This window comes from Cricetulus griseus, chromosome 7 (assembly GCF_003668045.3).
Source record: "Cricetulus griseus strain 17A/GY chromosome 7, alternate assembly CriGri-PICRH-1.0, whole genome shotgun sequence".
NCBI classification, from domain to species: Eukaryota; Metazoa; Chordata; class Mammalia; order Rodentia; family Cricetidae; genus Cricetulus; species Cricetulus griseus.
Window position 1 is genome coordinate 108,736,091 of NC_048600.1, and position 21,219 is coordinate 108,757,309.

General features: G+C 52.6%; 1 protein-coding gene across 1 annotated transcript; it reads right to left on the bottom strand.

The window, feature by feature from the left end:
• Positions 1-2,353: 2,353 nt before the first annotated feature.
• Ngfr (nerve growth factor receptor) lies at positions 2,354-18,601 on the bottom strand. The gene is made up of 6 exons (XM_035447278.1): positions 18,523-18,601; positions 12,086-12,214; positions 8,788-9,147; positions 5,004-5,256; positions 3,228-3,388; positions 2,354-2,655 (listed from the first exon to the last, which is right to left on the bottom strand). Exons 1-6 carry the CDS (start codon positions 18,599-18,601, stop codon positions 2,354-2,356), a joined length of 1,284 nt encoding a protein of 427 aa, XP_035303169.1.
• Between the last annotated feature and the right edge of the window lie 2,618 nt (positions 18,602-21,219).

The window sequence follows — 21,219 nt, forward strand, 5'->3', positions numbered from 1 at the left end:
GTGTCTTACAGGCCATGTGGGTGGCTGGGAGCTGTGGGGTCATGACCCAGCCCTCCTAGCAAGCCTCTGGCTCCCCTGTGGTCAGTTTCACTTCTGACATCTGGCCAAGTTCACAGCTAGCCAGCTTCCTGCATGGCGGGCAGTTTTTTGTTTTTTTGTTTTTTTTCTTTCCCTCTCTGAGATCTGGGAGCCAAGGGGCCCTGATCTTTTCCCCCACCGCCTCATGACTTCGCATATGAAATTGCTGGATTCTTGTCAAACTTACAGAAGAGTGGACAGGAACTTACATTGGAAATTATAAGCTCTGGGGGTCTTTCGGGGGCACTCTGACTTACACATTTAATCCCAACTAACAAAACATGGGTGTTTCCAGAAAATCTCTTGGCACCATTTTTCTTTCTTTCTTTCTTTTTTTTCTTTTTCTTTCTTTCTTTTTTTTTGCTATTTAATGTCCATCACTTATGTTTTATGAGTAGGTTTCAGGAGGGCCCAAGAAATGCTTACACAGGATGCAAGGGGAAGGTGACAGGGAGCATGAAGGGGATCTGGAACTGGAAGCCACCAGCTGGAGGGACAAAGGTTCCATTTTGACCCAAAGTAAGGCTGGAGAGACCCCAGAACCAAACACATGCCAAACTGCACTTGCAGCTCCCCACTGCTCCCCAACTTCTGAGGAGGAAAATAAATACACAAAAGGATGTCCCACTCCCCGGGTGCCTGGGGTGGGCCAGCAGGTGGCCCTCTGCTCATTGCAGATTAAGGTCCATACAAACGCCACCCATGTACAATGCTCCTAGTCTCTTTTCAGAGTTTAGAGGACTCTGGCCACCCAGGGGTGGTGTTCAGTCTGTGAATACCCTGCCTGGGGCTCCTTCATGCTAAATAGAGGGGGAGCCCACTCATTCCAACAGCAAGCAAAACAGAACAGGCCAAGGAGGGGGTGAAAATGACACCGATGCCTCATTCCCCTTCCTGGTGGTGCTCAGGAAATCAGTCCTTTGCAAAGCCTTGAAACTTGGGAGAAACCTGCCACAGGTCGTGGGCCAGCATCTGTTTTTGTTTGTTTGTTTTTGTTTTTGTTTTTTCTTGCTGTGTGCTCCCACCAGCCTGTTTTTCTTCACTGTAGCCTTCTGGGTGCAGCCAAACTCAGGCTTCGAGAAGGGGAGGAGTGAGAGCATTCCTCCACGCACAGGCCTTTGGAAGACAGACGCCAGCTCAGACACAGCAGTCCTTTGGCCTGCCAAACCCGGGGGCGAGGAAGACAGCCCCCATGAAACTCAGTTCCCTCGGATGCTTTTCTGGCAGTGACCCCCAAGCAGGATCTAGTCTCAGCCCAAAAAGAGCCATGGAAAAAGCAAGAAATCTTATAGGGTGCGCGTGCGTGCGTGCATGCGTGCGTGCGTGTGTGTATGTGTGTGTGTATGTGTGTTGTTGGGATTTTGGGTTGGGAGTCCTTGGTCCCTGACCCCTAGGGCTGATTCTAGGGGCCAATGTTGGTTCTAGGCCTATGCCAAGAATGAGGACATTAACAGATTCACCACTCTGCAAATGCCATGTGGGTAACCCTGACAGAGATAGAGGAAGGCAACTTTTCACTCCCTAAACCCCTAGCCAACCTCCTGGCCAGTGGACCGGGTCTTGGGCAAAGTTTGTCTGCAGAAGGGTTGGGTAGGGGCCTGAAAGTGGTAGAGGGTGGGGCAGACTTGGCTTTCAGACATGTCCCGGAAAGTCACTCCATCCCTGCCATCGAGCACACCTGATGCCCTCATTCAGAGAGGAGGATGTCAGCCTACATTCAATCTCTCTGTTGCTGGGTGGCCTGGGCCAGTCCCTGCCTCTCTATCCTGTGTGTAAGAGGGGAGTGTGGACTGGCTTTTAAACCTGCTTTCAGCTCAGATGGGCCTGTAATCCTCTTCATCTTTGGCCAGAGTGGAGGAGGGGCTAGGGAAGGTCCATCCTGCCACTGTGCTCCCTGTCCTCCAGTTCACAGTGTGGAGTCCATGGCTCTGGTCCTTCAGTGCTGCCTGAGTCCCTAGGGTGCCCCTGTCACCATCTCTGGTGTCAGACCCCCTAAGGGTGGTCTAAGGTGTGGGAAAGGGTGGAAAGGCCTGAGATGGTAACGGGGCAGGATAGGCTTGGGGTGGTCCTATCTCTCACTGGAGAGAAAGTGTGATCAGAAGCAAGGGTTCCCTCAGGGACAGCCACGGGACTATGGCTTGGGGATCAGGGCCTTGGAGCTTGGCTCTGACTGACTGTCGGGCCACCCCGGAGGAGGGGGGACATCTCTGTGGGGGCTGGCTAGAGCATCAGTTGTCGGAATATGGGGCAGGATAGGGGCTTCTGGTCTGTGAGCTCACACTGGGGACGTGGCAGTGGACTCGCTGCACAGGCTCTCCACAATGTCAGCTCTCTGGATACGGCGCAGGGCAGCTAAAAGGGCATCAAGCGTTGCGCTGTCCTGTGCACCCCAGCTGGTCATCAGGGCTCGGACTGGGCAGGTCTCATGGGTGAAGGAGTCTATATGCTCAGGCTGGTAGCCCAGCTCGCCTGCCAGATGTCGCCAGGTGTCCCCTGCGGAACCTTTGAGCAGCTTCTCTACCTCCTCGCGCTTGGTCAGGGGCAGGCTACTGTAGAGGTTGCCATCACCCTTGAGAGCTGCAGAGGACAAGAGCACATCAGTCCCTAGCCCTGGACCTTCTTTCTTCCAGTGCACGTAGAGGGTTTGGCCAAGGCACACTCCTCCAAGTCTAGTTCGAGGCAAAGGAGTGGCCAAGATGAGGTCCTAGATAGGGCCTGGGAGGGAGGGACCTGAGCCTTGCTGACTCACTGTCTCTTCTTCAAGCTCAGCTCAGGCATCATCTTTTTCCACAGCGTCCCCTCCCCCCTGCAATCATCAAGGCAGAAGTGGGGACAGGGCTCTTCAGCTCCAGACAACTGCAGCAAGTGTCCTAGAGCCTGGCTATGGGCCGCTAATTAGGGTACACACTTAACCACTTGTTTCCTAGAAGTCCAGCCAGGAGGCTAATTGCAGCTACTTTGGGCAGTAATTAACCCCCAGGGGGGACAATTAGCCTGATGAGTCTGGATGCTCCAACTTGTAAAAGCCTCCATTTCCCCAAGTCATCCCAGGGGAAAACATTCCCCTTCCCACCCAGCCTCTCCTACCTGCTAGTCCCTTCAATAGTCTAATCATGGCTAAATCCCCAGTCTTTTGCCTTCCCACTCACCCTGTCCTGAGGCAGTCTGTGTATGAGTCTGCTGGTCGTGCAGGCTCTGGCTGTCCACGGAGATGCCACTGTCACTGTGGAGTTTTTCTCCCTCGGGTGGGGGTGTCTGGTTCACTGGTCGGCTGTTGGCTCCTTGTTTGTTTTGCTTACAGCTGTTCCACCTGGAACCCAGGGATAGAACAGGTCTTAGAGTGAGGGGTTGTATCAGTCAGTGCAGTCGACATAATTGTGCCCATGGTCCAGGCCAGGGCCATGGCAGGTGCCCTCCAAAGTGTCTAAGGAACTTATTTCTTTATATCTGTAATTCTTAGCCTCCCTAAGGCTAAGTTACTCATGTAGTGGTGACCCCCAACTGTAAAATTATTTCTGTTGCTACTTCGTATCTGTAATTTTGCAATTATGAATCATAATGGTAAATTTCTGTTATGCAGATGGTCTTAGGTGACCTCTATGAAAGGGTCAGTCAACCCCAAGGGATTGACACCCAAAGGTTGAGAACCACTGCTTTAAATGCACTTATTCAAAAGACTGAGAAGTGATAAGGTGCTCATTTCTACACACACACACACACTCATACACAAACATGCACACACACTCATACACAAACACGCACACGTGCTCTATAGGGGTGGAAGAACTTGGTAGCATTCGGTAAATGTTCACAGAACAAACAATACATAAATAAATGATTTCCTAGAAATTCCACTTTTCCCAATCGACCCTTCTAAAATAATCCCATATGTGAGCAGCGATCACACACACACACACACACACACACACACACACACACACACGGATTTCCTAGGCAATTATAAGCAATAACAAAAAAATCGAAAATAAACCAAATGTCCATCATGAGAGGACTGGCTAACTACACTACAGTCCAGGCACGTGGTTGAAGGAGAGGCTGTAAATAATCAGATAGTCTGTGTTCTGAGAAAAAGTCTCCTGAGGGGGATTAAGAGGAAAAAGTGCATTGCAGAAGGTGAACGGTGAGTTATTAGAAAAGCTCTCTGTGTCTACATATAATTATAAAAAATTCATGTGTGAGTGTTTATATAAAAAATACACTATAAACAGCTGGGAAAGTGTTATCCCAAAGAGATTCACCACAAGATGGGTAGGATTTGAGGAGATAAAACAAGGCTTTTGCTCCTTGCTTTAGAAGATATTGGTCTTGGGACTGGGACTATTGCTCAGTAGTAGTAAGCTTGCTTGGCATGCTCAAAGATCTGGGTCCCATCCCCCACACCACAAAACAAATTTGGTCTTGTTTGCATTTGCTTTTAAAAACCATGTATTACTTTGATGATTTAAAAACAAAATACAAATAAAAAAAAGAATGGAACAAGCATTTAAAGTTAAAAATGCCTTCTGGAAGTTTTTCTATGTCTTGAATTCCTTGATGTGGGTACCACAGGAGCCCAAGGGTGATGTGGGAGTTTGAGGGTGACATAAAAGCAAGGGTGACTTGGGAAGGGAAGACACACATGCATACCCAGGAAACTGTGGGGTGAGTGGGGTTGGGGGTAAGGATGCAAGGATCCAGAGGTGGCAGGAGTTAAAGAATGAGGAGCCACTTGGGAGTGGGGAGAGACTGGAGCCAGGACAGGAATGGGAACCCTCTTCTGTCACTCCCTGCAACCTGCCACACCCAAGAGTCAGGTATGAGATAGTGAGGGAGGATGTGTTTAGGGCTGAATTAAAAGAGTATGTGTGTTTTCAGGCCAAAGTGGGAGAAAATGTCTCCACTATCCTCACTGTGTCGGCTCTTACCTCTTGAAAGCAATATAGGCCACAAGGCCCACAACCACAGCGGCCAAGATGGAGCAATAGACAGGAATGAGGTTGTCAGTGGTGCCTCGGGTCACTACAGGCTGGGAGCTGCCCATCACAGTGGTCACCATGTCTGCCACTGTGCTGGCTATGAGGTCTTGATCTGGAGGTGCCTCGGGCTCCTGGGTGCTGGGGGCCGTGCTGTCAGAGCCCTCTGGGGGTGTAGACCTTGTGATCCATCGGCCAGGGATCTCTGGGGAACAGGACCACAGGAGTTAGGACCTATCCAGGCCTTCCCCTTAGCTCTGACAGTCCAGTGCTTCATCGTGAGCCTCCAACCCCAGGTTCCAGGCACACAGAGCCATGCGTGGATTGGGGGCTGGGACTGTGCACACAAGTCAGGTTAGTGGAGGAGAGCAAGGGCTACATGACAGGAGACTTAAGTCAGCATGGAACCTTGATTTCCCCATTCAGAGAATGGGCTCTCTGGAAAAAAAAAAAAAAAAAAAAAAAAAAAAAGGTCTCCAGGCAACTTTTTGGCTTGGGCTGTGAAGTCAGAATTCTAGTATCTGCCCAGCAGCCAGGCATGTGGCAAACACACCAAGAAGCCTGAGCTGTAGAGATGCTTCAAGCCAGAGCAATGCCTCAACTGCTTGGAGAGCTGTAATTTCTCTGGCCTGCTGACCATGGCTCTCTGGAAGAATGTGGCACTTAGGTACCTGGTCAGAGACGCTGCCCTGCAGGTGGCACTCAGCCCTCTTTCGTGTCTCAGATGCTCCAGGTACTAGGCTGGCACTAGAGGTGGAGAGTAAAACTAGCTTGCTTCATCCCAGCCAGACCTTGTACAGTGGCCAACATGTTTGTTGTAGTTGTTGTTGTTGTTGCCTGACCCCCAAAAAGTGTGGCCCTGGCACCTGGAGAAGACTGGGCCAGACAGCTGACACTCTTGTTGGCAGGAAGCAGACAGCTGGTAGAGGGAGGAGCTACGAAGTTGCACTGCCTACTGCCTCAGAAGGAGTAATTCTGTGCTTGGCCGCCCATCTAGGCCTGCTCATGCCGTTTGGGCACTGCCAGCCTTCCTGGCAGAGGCTCCAGCTCCTCCTGGCACTAGTGGGTGGGATTTTCCATTCTGCCACCCAGCCAGAGGCAGTGCTAGGGGTTGTGGGCTCTGGAAGATGGCCTGGGGGATACTTGTCTGGGCAGAGCAGCCCGTCCCATCCATTCTCACTTCCTACGCTTGGGGCAGGGAGGGAAAGCAGACAGGGCATGCTAATGGGGTTAAGGCGAGGACACCTTGCTATCCAGCTCTGGCCCGCCCAGACTACATTGTGCCCACCCAAGCTGGAGTTGAAGCTGCCCACTGGGCCTCTGGGCCTCCCCAGCTCAAGACAGATGCTTCAAAGGCCCCACTTTCAGCACCTTCTGAGGGGTAGGGCCTCCAGATGTGAGTCTGGAATCCATCTGGCTGGCAGTAGGGAGAAGGATGCCATCTGCAGCCCAGTCCCACCCTTCCCCCCTGCCAGGACTGGCCAGGGCTGGAAGGAGAGGCCTGGGAAGTGGAAGAGACAGTCCTGTCTGAGTGCTGGGTCCTTCTTGTGATTTGCTAGTGTAACAGGGCAGGTTGAGGGTACAGCCTGAGCCCCAAGGCTGCAGATGTGACTAGTTCAGATTGACAGCCCCAACCCTGAGGCTGCTGTGGGTAGGTGAGGGAATAAAGAAATGAAGGAGCCTCAGAGAAGGACTGAAAGCAGTGTCAAGTGTCCAGGACACCTTCCCTCACTCCCTCCAGCCTCTCTGATGGGGGTGGAGACGAGATCCAGATGTGGCCCTGTCCCCTGGCATTCCAACATGCTAAGCCCTTGGCAGGTCCTGACAGCCATTTCCGGAAGGGGAGCTATCAGGAGGAAGAGGGAGCAGGTGACCCCTCCTAAACTTCAGTGTGGTAAGGGGCCAGGCATCTGCCCCAAGGCTGGGTGAGTCACCGTGTTGACACCTGAAATGTATATGCAGGAAAGTATGCTACATTGGACAAGAGTGGGGGTGCCAACCCAAGAATCAAATTCCACTTCCTGAAAGGGATGCTTGGCCTCAGGGCTAACATTTAACCCTTCAGAGCCTGGCGCAGAAAGAAGAATCCAGAGATAAACGTTCCTCGGTGTGCCTTCTGCCAACATGGCTGGGTAAGTAGGGTGGCATATGGGAGGAAATACTTCCCTAAACAGCGGGCCTGCTCCTTTTCCAACCAGGCCCCCCCTTTCTCTAATCACATCCAACCCTGTACCCCACTGGTTGATTCAGACCTGCCTACAGAACTCTGCTGCCCACCACCTGCTGCCTGGCTGTTGGAGCTCTCTCACGGCTCAGCCTAGCTTCTGAGGCCATTTGCCTGTCTTGGCCCATGGGAATCTCCACCAGAGCCACCCAGGGCCTATGCCCCATCCCTCTCTGCCTATTCAGTCAAGAACACTGCAAACATATTTAGGGCCTCAATGAGGCTTACCAGCCTTCTCCACTCTGATACTTGAGCAAGCTTAAGTCTGGGTATGGGGGGCGGGGCTCTGGCTGGTTGTCAGGAGCTCCTCCACCTTCCTCTCCAGGACAAGGGACCTGTATCTTCTACTTAATTACAGGCTGATGGAAGGCAGAAACTGGGCTGCCTCCATCAGAGTCAGCAATCTCCAAAGCTGGGGCTGTCTTCTCCCTTCAGGAACTAGGGCCTGGGTTGTGGTCCTCCCCTCACTGGACCAGTGCCAGGGGTCATCCCTCCAGAAAAACTAGTGACTCCCAGAAGATGGCATGCTTGCCTGCTCAGTGTGAGCACAACCTGAGGTTAGAGTTCAAAGAAAACCAGGTCCATGGGCATGGTCACCGGATGATGGACAGAATGGAAAAGCACCACCCACTTGTACCCCGGTCATCTCTGAGAAGAACACTACTAACCAGTGACCATGGTGGCTGTGCCCCGACTCCCAGGTGCCTCCTCCTCTCCTAGGATCCCCATATCTCCATCAGGTGAGCTATGTGTTTAAGGCAGGCCCACCCAGCTCCTACAGTCCCAGTGGACAGGAGTCCTTCAAGCCTACCTCCCCACCTTATCCTACCTCTCCTCCCAGCCCGTATTTACCACTCCTCTTTTGTTCCACAGAACTACTTCCGTCATTGCCTGGCCATTTACAGCAGCCAACTCCATGTCATTAAACTGCCACAATGCTTCTGCCTCATCCCCAGACACCATGAGAGGAATGTGCCATCTACTCCAACGACCTTATGGCCATCAGTAGCAGGTACAGAGCCAAGAGTAACCTGCCAAATGGCACTCTGAGCTGATTTGATTTGGGGTTGCTATAGCCGTCATCGCCACCTGCATCTGGCCTCATTGCTGAAGGGTCCTCACTCCTGTAGGTTCCCAGCCCCACTCCAGTTCAGAAAACCTGCCTCAGGCCGGAAAGAGGCCTGCTTCAGACTCTGGCATCTGTGGCTTCTTCTAGGAGCCGTTAGCTGCCCATATAATCTCTGGGGGAGGAGTTAGGAAGACTTCTTCCGGTGAGCAGTAAGCTGGACTCTCCAATGTCAGCCCAAAGAAGGAATTAGTGGAAAGGGTTTTGCGGTGAGGTCGAATGTGGAATCACCACCTCTATGCATTTATCAAGAGGAAACTAAAGCTGAAACGAGGGTGCTTGCCCGGTGAAGGCCCGCCGGGGACCTTACGAACCCTAGAGGGCGCCCTTCCTCACAAATCCAGCCCCGCGCCCCCCACACCACCCTGCCTGGAACTATGGCTCACCCTCGCACTCAGCGTCGGCCCAGGGCGTGCACTCCCGCAGCAGGCGCTCAGTGTCCTCGCACACCGTGCAGGGCAGACACGGATCCACATGGTTGGCTTCGTCTGAGTATGTGCCCTCTGGGCATTCCTCACACACTGTGTTCTGTTTGTCCTGGCAGGAGAACACGAGTCCTGAGCCCACCTCGCACACGCTGCACGCCTCGCAGCGGCCAGTCTCCTCGTCCTGGTAGTAGCCATAGGCACATCGGCACACGGCATCGTCTGCCTCGACACAGGGAGCCGACATGCTCTGCAGGCCCAGGCATTCGGTGCACGGCTTGCAGGGCTCAGTGGCGCTCACCACGTCAGAGAAGGTCACACCTGAGGACAAAGGCACAGATGGGGAAGCATCAGCCTCCGAACTCAGTCACTTGGAAGGTGTTTGGTACACTTGAATACAGCGCTGGAGGTCCCTCCTTCCCCACCCCCAGCTACAGCTATTACCCTATCCCCGCTTTGCTTTCTCATTGACCTCTGCTCCCTTTTCTGCAGTCCCTCACCCTCGGAAGGAAGCCAGGGTCCCCACTCTCCAGAAGAGCTGGCCCTGAGGCCTCCAGAGGTCCCAGATGTTTAGCTGTTTCCTTAGAAAGTTAGAAAGTTCTCAGACCTGCACCTTAGTTCCCTGCGATTAAACAACAATGTGAGCATGGGTCCCCATCCAGCTTCCCACACTGGTCAGAGGGGAGCTGTGTACCTAAGAGCCTCTGCCTCTGTCTTTCTGGCCCTCTTCCCATGGGGTGGGGGTGGGTGGCAGGGTCAAAACTGGAATGACTAGGGGTGACAGCAAAATTTCTGACCAATGGCATCTTACCACACTGCCTACACCAGAGCCAGTTCTCCAGGCAAGACAGTTCAGGTACAGCAAGAAAGATAGAAGCTAGGAAGCAAGGGGGACTTGCATGTGCAGTCCTCTGCCCTTTCAGTACAAAGGGGCAGTTTCCAAGCTCGCTTTGGCCTCACTCTGAAGAAGGGGGTATGAACTCTGGAAACTGAGTAGGCTGTGGGGGGGGGGGAGTCCTCGCCTCCTGAGAAGAGATCAGGGAAGGGGCAGAGCCAGCTCTCAGCACCTTCCACCCCAGGGAGAGAACTCTGTGCCATCAAGAGCACAGGAGGAGCTGTCTTTGCTCAGGGTGTTGAGGAAGCTGAGAACCAGGGAAGGAGGGAGTGCTTGGAACGCGGAGGTGAAGGGAGAGAGGGGTGGGGTCCCATGTTGACGCCATCTAAAGGCATCAAGGGTCATATCCTGGCAAGTGTGGATTGCGGTGATGAGGCAAAGGATGGAGAAAAGTGAACCGGGCAGGCGGGCAACAGTGGAGACAGGAGAGAACAAAACAAAAAGGTGGGAAGCCTGGGCAACACTTCCACTTCCAGTCAGTTCCTACAGAGGCACCTTGTTTTCTTTTCCTAGGGATGAGGCAGGTCTGCCTTCAAAACTTACTTCCGTGACTTATTAGATCTGTGACTTAACCTCTCTTTCTCTGTGAAATAGAAAAGCAATAGCCAGGGATGGTGGTACCCAGGAGGATTGTGAATTCAAGGCCAGTCTGCTCTACATGGTGATTTTTGAGGCTAGCCTGGGCTACACAGTGAGAACCTATCTCAAAACTAACTAAATAAGTAAGTCCCCACCCCATAGGGTTCTAATGCGGAGTAAGTGACAGGCTCCATGGATGAGGTCTTTGGTGACTGAGATACAGTCACACAGCAGAGAGCACCTGTCTGGCAGGACATCTGATCTCTCCAAATGAGAGAGTGCTTATATGGGGGTGGGGTGGGGGCAAGCCACACTGAATAAGAAGAGCACGGTGGCTCCTGGGAAAAGCACAGAAATTAGCTGGAAGACTCCTGGGAGTACGTTTTGGATGGTGTGAAAACTGTGGCCTTTCTTGGCAGAGCATGAAGGCAGGGGCTTAATAGGCTTCCTAGTGGAAACGTTTTTTGAGGACGGAGGGAAAGTCCGCTGGGGTCTCCAGCCCATAAAATAGGCTTGTAAAAGCAGCCTGTTAACACAGCTGGAGGGGAGTGTGGCAGGAGGAACCCAACGGGGAGGAAAGAGGAAGGGAATGAGGCAGGGAGGCTGCTGCAGCCCCCTCTGAGGTGCCCTTGGTTCCTGTTGCCCTTCCTCTTCCCTAATTCCTGACATGGCCCTCCCCTGAGCTTGGAAACCGCCAGCTGCTAAAGAAGGATTTGTAGGAGGGAGATGGGAGTGGCCTAGGATATCTACATCCTGGCAATGGTGTTAACTCTGCCTTGGAATAGAGATTCTGTGAAGCCAAGGCAGGTCAGGCACCACCTTCCAAGGTGGCAGGGCCTTCCCAGCCAGCCCAGGTGTCCTACTGCTGGGGACAGGGTTACAGAAGCCACAAGTGCAGAAATAGGAATACATGTGTTTGAGAACACTAAGGAGCAGGGGTTGCCTGAAGGCGGCACAGACTCAGGAGGGAGCATACAGAGAGGTAAGACTAGGCTGGCAGGTAGTCTCAGAGTCCCCAGCTCTGTATTCTGTTCCCTGCAGTCCTCCTAGTGGGGACCAAGTGCCAGGCAGATATAGGATCCTACTGGCAGCAGACAGGGAAGCAGCTCTGCCTTAGAGCCGGAAGCACAGAGACCAAGACTCCTGGTCCCACAGGACACAGAACTCACACAGGATGAGAACAAACCTGTCACCCTCCTGTCCCCCTTCTCTACCGTTCCCAGAAGATGGGACTCTTTCCTTCTGAAGGTAATGCCAGGTAGCTACCCTCTGCTGTTCCTACCTGGTACCATCCCATAGTAAGGACATGCTTGTGCTCCAGCCCCTGTCCCTCCTAGCATTAGAAAGCTACAAGAACAGTGGCCTGGAGGAAGGCAGCCACACCCTCCCAGGATCCCCCAAGGTCAGTTTCCAGTGCAGCCAGGATCCGATCCTCCTTCCCCTCCCCCCAAACCCACAGAGGGTAGGCTGCAGCCATTGATCTTGCAATGCAGAAGGTATTTTTAGCTGGTCTGAGTGAGCATCAGCTTCTTCTCCTTGCCTGGCCACACTCTTCTATCAGCCTCTGTGCTTGGGGACTGGGGAGAAGGACCCCCCTGGAGATCCCCCACCAGGTCCCTCTCCTCTGCCTGCACACTCCCCCATTTATCTCTGCCCCTTTATTCATATCCTGCTCACTTCTGGTGACCATACAGAGGTTGGCAGGGGACCTGCCAGGAGACAGAACACCTGCAAGGTCTGTTCTGCTCATGCCACACCTTCCCCCATTTGCCATCCTATACTCACTGTCCAGGCAGGGTTCACACACGGTTTGGTTGGCTCCACAAGGCTGGGCCACACCTTCACCCAAGTTGCAGGCCTTGCAGCATTCTCCGCTATGGGTGTACAAGCCTGTGGAACATGTCTCCTTGGTATCTTGGCACCTTGACACCTAGGTGGAAGAAGATCAGAGGGTCAGCCTGGCAGGAGAGGGGGGGTATCTTCCAGGGGATCAAACGCCTCCCTCTTAATACCTTCTATTGGAACCACCTGGGCTGGGATGAGCTCACCCGGGAGGCATTAGGAGGATCAAAGCTAGCAGGAAGGAAGGCTGGGGGAGATGGGGGACGGGGACAGTGTGCCCTTGACTGCTCCTGGGGTGTGAGGTCACAGTCTCAGTGGCTAACCTTCAGCAAAGTTCATCTTGGGGTTACAGCCCCTCATGGAGCCCTGAGGATACACCACATGAGGAGGGCAGCCTGAGACCAACATCCAGAATAGGCGGACAGGTTGCAGCTTGCATAAGGCTCCTGGCCAAGGGGGCCAGTGGAGCTGAAATCTGGTCCAAACTCCATTTGCTAAGCCTTACACCTGCAGGGCTTTAATTCCCCAGACGCAGGGCCTTTCCTAACAAAGGGTAACAGGGCCTTTCTCCAGGTCTCACTCTACATATTAAATATCAAAAAGGAGTTGTCTATGTCCAAGAGCAAGCAGAAGGCAAGAGACCTGGGTCTTGGGTTCAAATCTTGACTTCAGACAGGTTTCTGGCCTGTCCTGCTTTTCCTTTTGGACTTTTCAACTCTCTGCAGATAAAGACAGTGAATGACAGCTTGGTGCCAGGGCAAAGGACAGGCTGATGGGCAAGTCTGGCGCCAAGACAGGCAGAAAGGGATCCCTGTTATCAGTAGCTGCTCTCACCATCCAGCAACTCTGTTCCACCAGAGTTGTCTTCCAGTCACTAGCCTGACTTCCTCCCCTCCCCTCCCCTCTCCTCCCATGTTACCCCTGGGAACAGAGCTGGAATAGGGGGAAAGGGGAATCAAATTCCTACCACTACAGCATCTTTGCTCATGGATGGAACGACTTAGCACCAGATTCCCCAGAGGGAGGGGCTGCAAGAGGCTCGCTTTGTTTCTGTTTCTTAAAGAACAATCTTAATGTCTAATAAAACTCCAAAGCCTTCTCTGCAGGCTCCAGACCTTGCACACACACCCCATTTGATGCTGAGCAATTTGGGCTCTTGTCGTGAGATGAGGGAGCTTTACAAGATTTCTTGGGCATTCTTCTACAACTTCCATGCTGGACAGATCTTTGCCAAGATATTATATATATATATATATATATATATATATATATATATATATATATATTGTGGTCTTACCAGAGTTTGATGGGAAATGAACTATAGAAGTTGGGGGAGGAACACTGGGTGATGCCCTAGGAGCAACATGGTCTCTATGAGCCCTTCAGGGACAATGAAGGCAGCACAGAAGCTGCCACCATCTCCTCCCAGGTGCCAGCAGTAGGAGTGCTGGCTGGCAACATCTGCAGACCAGGAGCCCTGAGGCAGGCTTTTCTCAGGAGCTGAGATTCCAGAAGGGTCTGTTCTCATTTCCTTTCATCACTTAGGACTCTACTTAAATATCACTTCCTCAAGGAAGTGTTCCTGTCATCCCCACCCCTCCCAGACTAGATAGGCAGAGCTATGGACATGGGGTTGACTGTCTATCTCCTGCCCCTACCTGGCACAGAGTGGGGAACCAATGGACATAACTGTGTGATTTAAGAACAGAAAGTTACCATACACCTTCAGTTACCTAGAAGTCTGGAAGACTGACTTTGGATGACTATGTGTCCTCAGGAGAAAAAAAAAAAAGTGCTGCTGTCATTCAGTGTCTCTCTCTGTGTGACCTGGGGGCTGCACCCTCCTCTGCCTCTGCAGTTTCTCCATCACTGGGGCACTGGCTGTTAGCAGCAGCGATTACTCAGGGCTGCAATGCAGCAGTGCGCTCATGTTCCTGATCCCAGATGACCATATTTTTTGTCATTTTGTCAGCTTTTTGATAATTTTCCTGTCCCTTCTCTTCCTGTCAAGGTATCAGTTGTCACTTCTTGCTCCTATCAGCGTGACTGGAAGAGTCCTTCTCCCAGAATCATAATGTATCAGTTCTAATGGAGTTTTTAAAATGATGTCACTGGACTTGGTAAAAAGCTGTCTGGGAGCCAGGTGCACACATGCCTGTGATCCCTGCATAAGGAGCTAAGAAAGGAAGACCTCCAGTTTAAGGCCAGCCAGGACTACACAGAGAGAAATGGAGATGGTGTGTGTGTGTGTGTGTGTGTGTGTGTGTGTGTGTGTGTGTGTGTGGTACTAGGAGGAGGAGGAGGAGGATGAGGAGGAGGAGGAGTTAACATGAAAGAACAGTACCCTGGGTCAAACATTTGGGCATAATCACTGCCCATTCCGCTTCTTCCATTGATCTGAGTCCCTCATCATTTAGGGCCAGAATGATGGACAGGTTTGTAATTTCTCTGTGCCTCTGTTTCCTACCAGTAGATAATCATGACATCAGCTGCCTCAAACTGCTGTAGTAAATGTGGCGAGTATGGGTCAAAGTTCTTCAGAATTCCCCTTTTAGCCATAAGTGGTGGCACAGGCTTTTAATCCCAGTACTCAAAAGGTAGAGGCAGCCAGGGCTGTTACACAGAGAAACCCTGTCTCAAAAACCAAACCAAACAAGCAAAAACCTTTTTTTCCTTCTAGTATGTGTACCCTTTGTGGACCTGGGTTGTGTACCACTGCTCCACCAAACCAAAGTCAGCAGAGAGTTGGAGGGTGTATGTTGGGGGTGGGGCTGATGATGCTTGTGGGAGCCATAGTAGCTTTGGGCAAGCATCCCTGCCCTTCCCACTCCTTTCAGGACTTGTATTTAAAGTTGAAGCCACACAGTCAGCATCTGCACTTAGTTTATGTTGCCTCTGTCACAAAGTCCAAGATTTGCTGCAAAATAGCCTGTGATTTTGAGTATCTTATTCTTCCTAAATCTCAGTTTTCCTATCTAAAACACTGGGACGAGTATGACTCCTGCACTGGATTGTTATGAGAAGTGAGTGCAATAATGTATGCAGATCTGTGCGGTGTACAGTAGGAGTTCAATCAATGGTAGTTATTGAGGAAGTCGTGTGTCTTAGGGAGTATGAGATGCTGACCCGAGGGAAGACAAAGCAGAAAGGGAGCCATCCGCCAAGCAGGAAAGTGTGACTGGAGTTCAGGCTAATTGCTCCAAAATCCGATCCAAATTGACCAATTTATCAAAATGACAGACCCATTTGCCTGATAGTTATATCTATTACATTCATTCATTTCAAAGTTGATAGCATGGCGTCTCCATTTTTCAGAATGTTTACCATCTATTTTTGTCATTGCAGGGCTTGTGGTGTTCCGATGAATTGACTTTTTTTTTTAATTGGACAAAACAGAAAACACACCAACGTTTGCAACTATGTGGGTGTTTCCATGGGCTCCTTCCTGAGCATACACAACAGCTTCAGAGAAGGCTCCTCAGAGAATAGAAGCCTGGTCACAGCCATATGGGGTAGGAGAGGTTTTCAAATAGCTGGAGAGCGTTAGATAGATTCGAACCTAGGAGTAGGCACTGGCTTCCGGCTCTACTCCCCGCCCCTTTGGTCAGCCACTGAGTCATGAGAAGGAGATTGGTGTTGATCCCTTAAGAAGCTAAGCTGCCTTGTGGAGACTTGAAGAGAAGCTAGGGCTCTGCTCACTTGGAGCAGGGGAGTGGCTCAGCTCAGAGGCACAGGGCAGAGTCTAACCCACCCAGTCAGTGGCAGTTCAGGACCACACCCCCTTTCATGATCTGTAAGTGGAAGGGAAGCTGAAAAGGAACTGCGCATGAGGAGGAAAGACCAAAGCCTTGACTCCCCAGCTTCCTACAGGCCACCTCTGCTTTTCGACTGGGGGAGCCAGGTGTCCCGCCTAAGTTTCCTGGGGGTCAGCTTCCTCACCTGTAAAATGGGAATAACTAAATTTACCTTTCTGGGACCTAAGGAGTACGTATATACAGTAAAAGTACTTAGGGACAGTGCAGGTCACAGAGTAGGCACTTCACAAAAGTTATTATAGCCTATATCCTCTCTTCCAATTCATCCCCTAGGGAGGAAGCCAGGTGTTGGAACCAGAAGGGGCTGACCAGGTAGGGTGGAGGCTTTTCCCTCGGGAGCCGCCTCACCATCCACCCTCCACGCCAGCCCCGACGCTCACGCTGCCCATTTACTGCCTACGCTGCTGCATCCCTATTAGGAGCATTAGCCAGCCCGGAGGCTCCGGTTACAGACGTCTGAATGACAAAGTGCCTCCATTACCGGCTCGGCCCGCCAGCAGACTCGCCGGGACGCGCTCTGGTTTCAGTACTCTCTCAGCGGCGCAGGAAGAGGCTCGGACCGCTGAACTGGCTCGCACCGAACAATCTGGGGTGGAGGTGAAAAGTAGAGTCCCGGGGGCTCAGGCCCGAAGATTCTGTGCCCGGTTCACCTTGCTAAGGCCTCAAGGCCCAGCTCTCCTCCCTTGCTCGCCTTTTCTGAACTCAGGGATATCCTCCTGCCCAGGTCCAGAGGCCACGCCCTCACCTCTCCAGGATGAGCACCACACAGCTCCCGAGGCATCTCTAACCAGGGACGTTAGTCAGCAAACACCCTTGCAGCCACTCCCAAAACCCCGGAGGAAGCCACAGGTACTGACAGCTCCAGGGAACCAGGTTTGAACTTTGAGGTTGGGATCCGAGTTTGAATAGGTTCTCCATCCTCTGCTTCCATAGCCCACCTCTGCCTATCCTTGGGATGGTGCCACCCCCATCCCTGCTGTGAAACGAAGTTGACCGCCCACAGCTGCACCCTTGAGTAGAGAGAGCCACAGAGCTGGAGTGAAGTGGGGGGGGCATCCAGCCACAGAACTCTGGCCCAACTTGCTTGTGAGGTCTTGGCCAACTTGTTTACACGCCTCCCTTGTCAGTAAAATAGAGTTTTGGGGGCACAGTGCTCAGAGGAAGAAAAAGGTGGAGGGTGGCGCCACTTCCATTGCCAACCTTTCTTAAGATCTGATCAGAAGTACCCAGAGTCCTCGGGTTCTTAGCAAGATCTGACGACCTAGCTGGAATTGGTGCCTCTGAACAACAATCCGACAGAATCCCAGGCATCCAAGCGACCCCTGTCGCATTGGAGAAGGGTTCATTGACTTTTATCGAAGCCTAGCCAGATGTGTGCGTGATGATGACCCTATTAAGATCTGGACAGGAAGGAGCGCAAATGGCACCGGGCCCGGGGGTTGCTTAACTTAGAAGGGGCGCAGTGCGCAGCCCCAGGCGCGCACGCAGCTGTGAACAGCCGTCCCGCACCCCGCAGTGCCCCCTGCGGGTCGCCTGGGGTTTGTGCATTCCCCGAGCAACAGTCGCCGCCTGGAGCGTCCCAGCGCTCCGCATCCCGGCGTCAGATAGGGTAGGGGGCTGCCGGCTCTGTCTCTCCGGGTCCACCGTGTTGTTCCAAACCGCGAGAAAAGGCTTGCCAGGGATCCACTCCGGCAGCGGATTTGCCCCAGTGAAGTGAGCGCTCCCTTCCCAGCCTGGGATGCCCAGATGCAATTCCCGGACTGGGCGAGGCCGCGAGAAAGAGCGCTAGAACCCACGCGGGAAACGTCTGTGTCTCGGCCGTCCTTGTCCCACTGCCCTTGAGTAGGCAGGCGGGGCCCCGAGCACTTTAGGATACGCACCGCTTTCTATCTCTCTACCTCTTTAGTGGCAGTCTTTTTTCTGCCCTCCTTTAAACCCACTTCTAGCTCTTCAACCTCTCTGCCACTCCCGAATCGCTCCTTTAGACGCCCCTCCCCCCCATTGTCTGGCCGGTCCCCATTGTCCGTGCCGGGTCCCCTCTGCCTCCAGTCCCTCCAGCCCAGCGCCTCCCCCATTGTTCCTTCGCTAGCCCCTCACATCTCTAGCGCTGCTCTCATCCCCCTCCTTTCTCTCCTCGGTTCTGTCCTACAACTCCCCAAGGACTAAGATGGAAAAGGGAAAAGTCCTCTCGGGATCCCAGAATTCACACGCCGTCGTCAAAAGAACCCAGGCGCCCGTGATTCCTAAACCTCCTCCCGAGAGACCCCCCCCCCAGTCCCCTACACCGTCCCCAGCGCAGTACCCAAAGACCAGTAGCAGCAGCAGCACCAAGGACCAGCATCGGTGCCACGGTCCTGTCCGCATCTCTATTCTGGGACTGGGTCTCCTCTGCTCTCTGAAAGTCCCAAGAGCTAGAAGCGCCCCTGTGGATCACGGTATCGCAGCTCCTCCGCCACCGGTTCCCAGCATCTGGGACCTTGATGTCCTATTCTGTTTCCTGGGTGGTGGCACTGGGATCCCCTTGGGGTTCGGTTCCTGGAAAAGGTTAACAGGCGTCCCTCCTGCTACCACTTACCCCTAGCAGCAGCAGCAGCAGCAGCAGGCGCGACTGGTCCATGGCGCTGCAGGCAGCACCTGCCCTCATCGCTTGCCTCTGGCGACAGCGCTTCGCTTCTAGCTCAGTCCGCTCTGCGGGCCGATGGGCTGCGCTGAGCTGCGCTAAGCTCCAGCGCCCGCTGCCCGCCGGAGCTGGCGGAGGCTACGCTCGCTCTGGCTACGGGCAGGCGGGCGCAGCTGGGTAAAGGCAGTGCAGCAGCCCCGCCTCCTCCCGCCCAGCCCGCCCAACCCCCCACCCCACCCCTCCGGAACCGCGCCCGCCCGGCCGCCAGGCCGCTTCGAGGTGGGGAGTCCGGAGCAGCCAAGGAAGGCGTGCGGGGAGCCGCGCCCGCCCGTGTGCCCCGCTGCGGCTTCTCCGCGGTCTGTCTGTCCCACATGCCCAGTGCACTGCCGGTTACGCTGAGCATCAGCGTAGGATGCTCTGGATCCAGCGGGGCGGCGGGGTGGGGGGGGAGTGGGGAGCATTGCTCTCCTACTGATGAGGTCTGCCTTAGGGTTCACTCTCTAAAATATCTTCTTCAGCCCCTGGGTTCCTAGTTCCCTACCTACCCCTCATTCCGGGAATGCAGCTGCCCTTCTTTCATGATTAGGTCTACACCTATTCCATACTGTCTACAGCTTCTCACTTGTGGAGTGAGGTGTTCCTTGGGACATTCAAGGTGGAATCTATCCCAGTGTCATAATTTGCTCTCTCTCTCTGTCTCTCTGTCTCTCTGTCTCTGTCTCTCTGTCTCTGTGTCTGTCTGTCTGTCTGTCTCTCTCTCTCTCTCTCTCTCTCTCTCTCTCTCTCTCTCTCACACACACACACACACACACACACACACACACACACACACACGATTGAACCTAGGACCTCACACATGCCATGCAGACATCCTATCATGAGCTGGGAGGAGTCACAGATGTGCACATAAACCCCAGGACTACACAAAAGCACTCTCAAGCTCCCCTGTACGTGTGCTCATGCGATCACATGGGCCATACCATCCTCAGGCATTCGTAGAAACCGAGCCATCCTACAACGGTCCCTAATACAGATCAGACATACATCTACACACATTCACATACACCCGCCCCAAAGTCACATGTGTGCAGTGCACGGTCATACTCAAACAAGCCCTCATAGGTATTGAGCACTCAAGTGCACACCCATTCATGAGTGTACAAACCATACACAAACACAATTACCTGGGCTTCTGAGCTTCCTAAGGCAGGGCCAGTAGTGTCTTCTCTGAATATACGCTATAGTAGGTGTTCAGTATTGCTCTGAGGAGGGGCTTCAATGGGAAAGTGGACTCATCCTTCAGAGATTCATGCCATCCATGTACTGTGTAGGCGTTCTGAGGACAGAACCTGTCATGTTTTGGAAACTGGGCACATCAGATCACCTGTTCACCAGGGAATGTGCAGTCAGTCTTCCGAGAGAAACATCACCCCGCCCTTTTTTTTGGTTCTCAGACAGTCAAGGCCCTGGTTCAGAGCTGTGGAGGGGACAAGTCTGCACCAGATGTTAGCTATGTCTGGACTCCAGTTTCCTCTTTGAAATTATGGGCCCAAATAATAGAAACAAGGAACAGACCAAGAGCACTTATGAAGATTTCCTAAGTCACTTAAACTTAATTCATCCATTCACTGCAGAGGAAAACAAAACAAAACAATCCTTGTAACAAATAAAGTCCAATAGACAGTCCCAGGAAAGATGAGTAGACAGCATTGTGGCTTTGAGCACATTCACGTTCATGAGCCACCAGAGCTGAGTGTAGGAGTCTAGGCAGCAAGCAGGACCTCAGAAGTCCCTGAGGACCCACCCCTTCCTCCTGGATAGAGATTACTTCTAAGACGTCCCCTCCCCCAAGGCTTTTACAGATCTGCCTTGCTCTCCACTGAATTCATGGGAGGCAGGAGAGAGAGGCATTAGTACTTCCAGAAGCAGCTTACTACCAGCCTATTGACAGTGTGGCATTAATTTAAATACTCCCGTTATTAATTTATGATCCCAGTTACTATTACTGCCAAGGTTATCCATCTCAGCACAATTTAATATGACCCACACCACCATGGCTGGGCCTAGGTTATTAATAATTTCCATGGTCTTGATCATTTAAGCCTTACTCCAACAATTACAAACAGCAATCGTTACTATTATTAGCAGTATTTCTATGATTAAGCTGAAGCGAAGGCTTGAGATGTATTGCTGAGTGCCGGCAGGAAGAGTGGCTGCAAAGGGTACAAAAGGAGGCGTGCAGCTTTGGGACTCAGGTAGGCCTGAGTGAGAACGTCTGCTTCCTGCCCCATCGCTTCCTCCTGCATTGCCTTAGGAAGGCTGCACCACCTCTCCTGGCCTTCCATTTCTTATTATAAGATGGGGCTTTGAAGGTAGATGGCCATGATCAAATAGAGCAATGCAGTGTTCATCACAGGAGGGATTCAGTCGTGTCTTGTTGGCTCAGTGTGTATTTATGGAGCACTTGCTATGGAGTGCTTGCTATGGGCCACACACACTCCTAGGCCCTGGAGATTCAGCAGTGGACAAGAGCAACAGTGAAACTGATAGTCTAGATCAGCCATTCTCAACCTGTGGTTCTGGACTCTTTGGGGGTAGAACAACCTTTTCAGAGGGGTCACCTAAGACTATCAGAAATATCA

Coding starts and splice junctions, on each gene's coding strand:
- Ngfr (XM_035447278.1), bottom strand. CDS start 18,601: ATGAGGGCAGGTGCTGCCTGCAGCGCCATGGACCAGTCGCGCCTGCTG. Junction 5,257..8,787: donor GGCCGACGCTGAGTGCGAGG/GTGAGCCATAGT, acceptor CCTGTTCCCCAG/AGATCCCTGGCCGATGGATC. Junction 3,389..5,003: donor GCCTATATTGCTTTCAAGAG/GTAAGAGCCGAC, acceptor CCTGGGTTCCAG/GTGGAACAGCTGTAAGCAAA.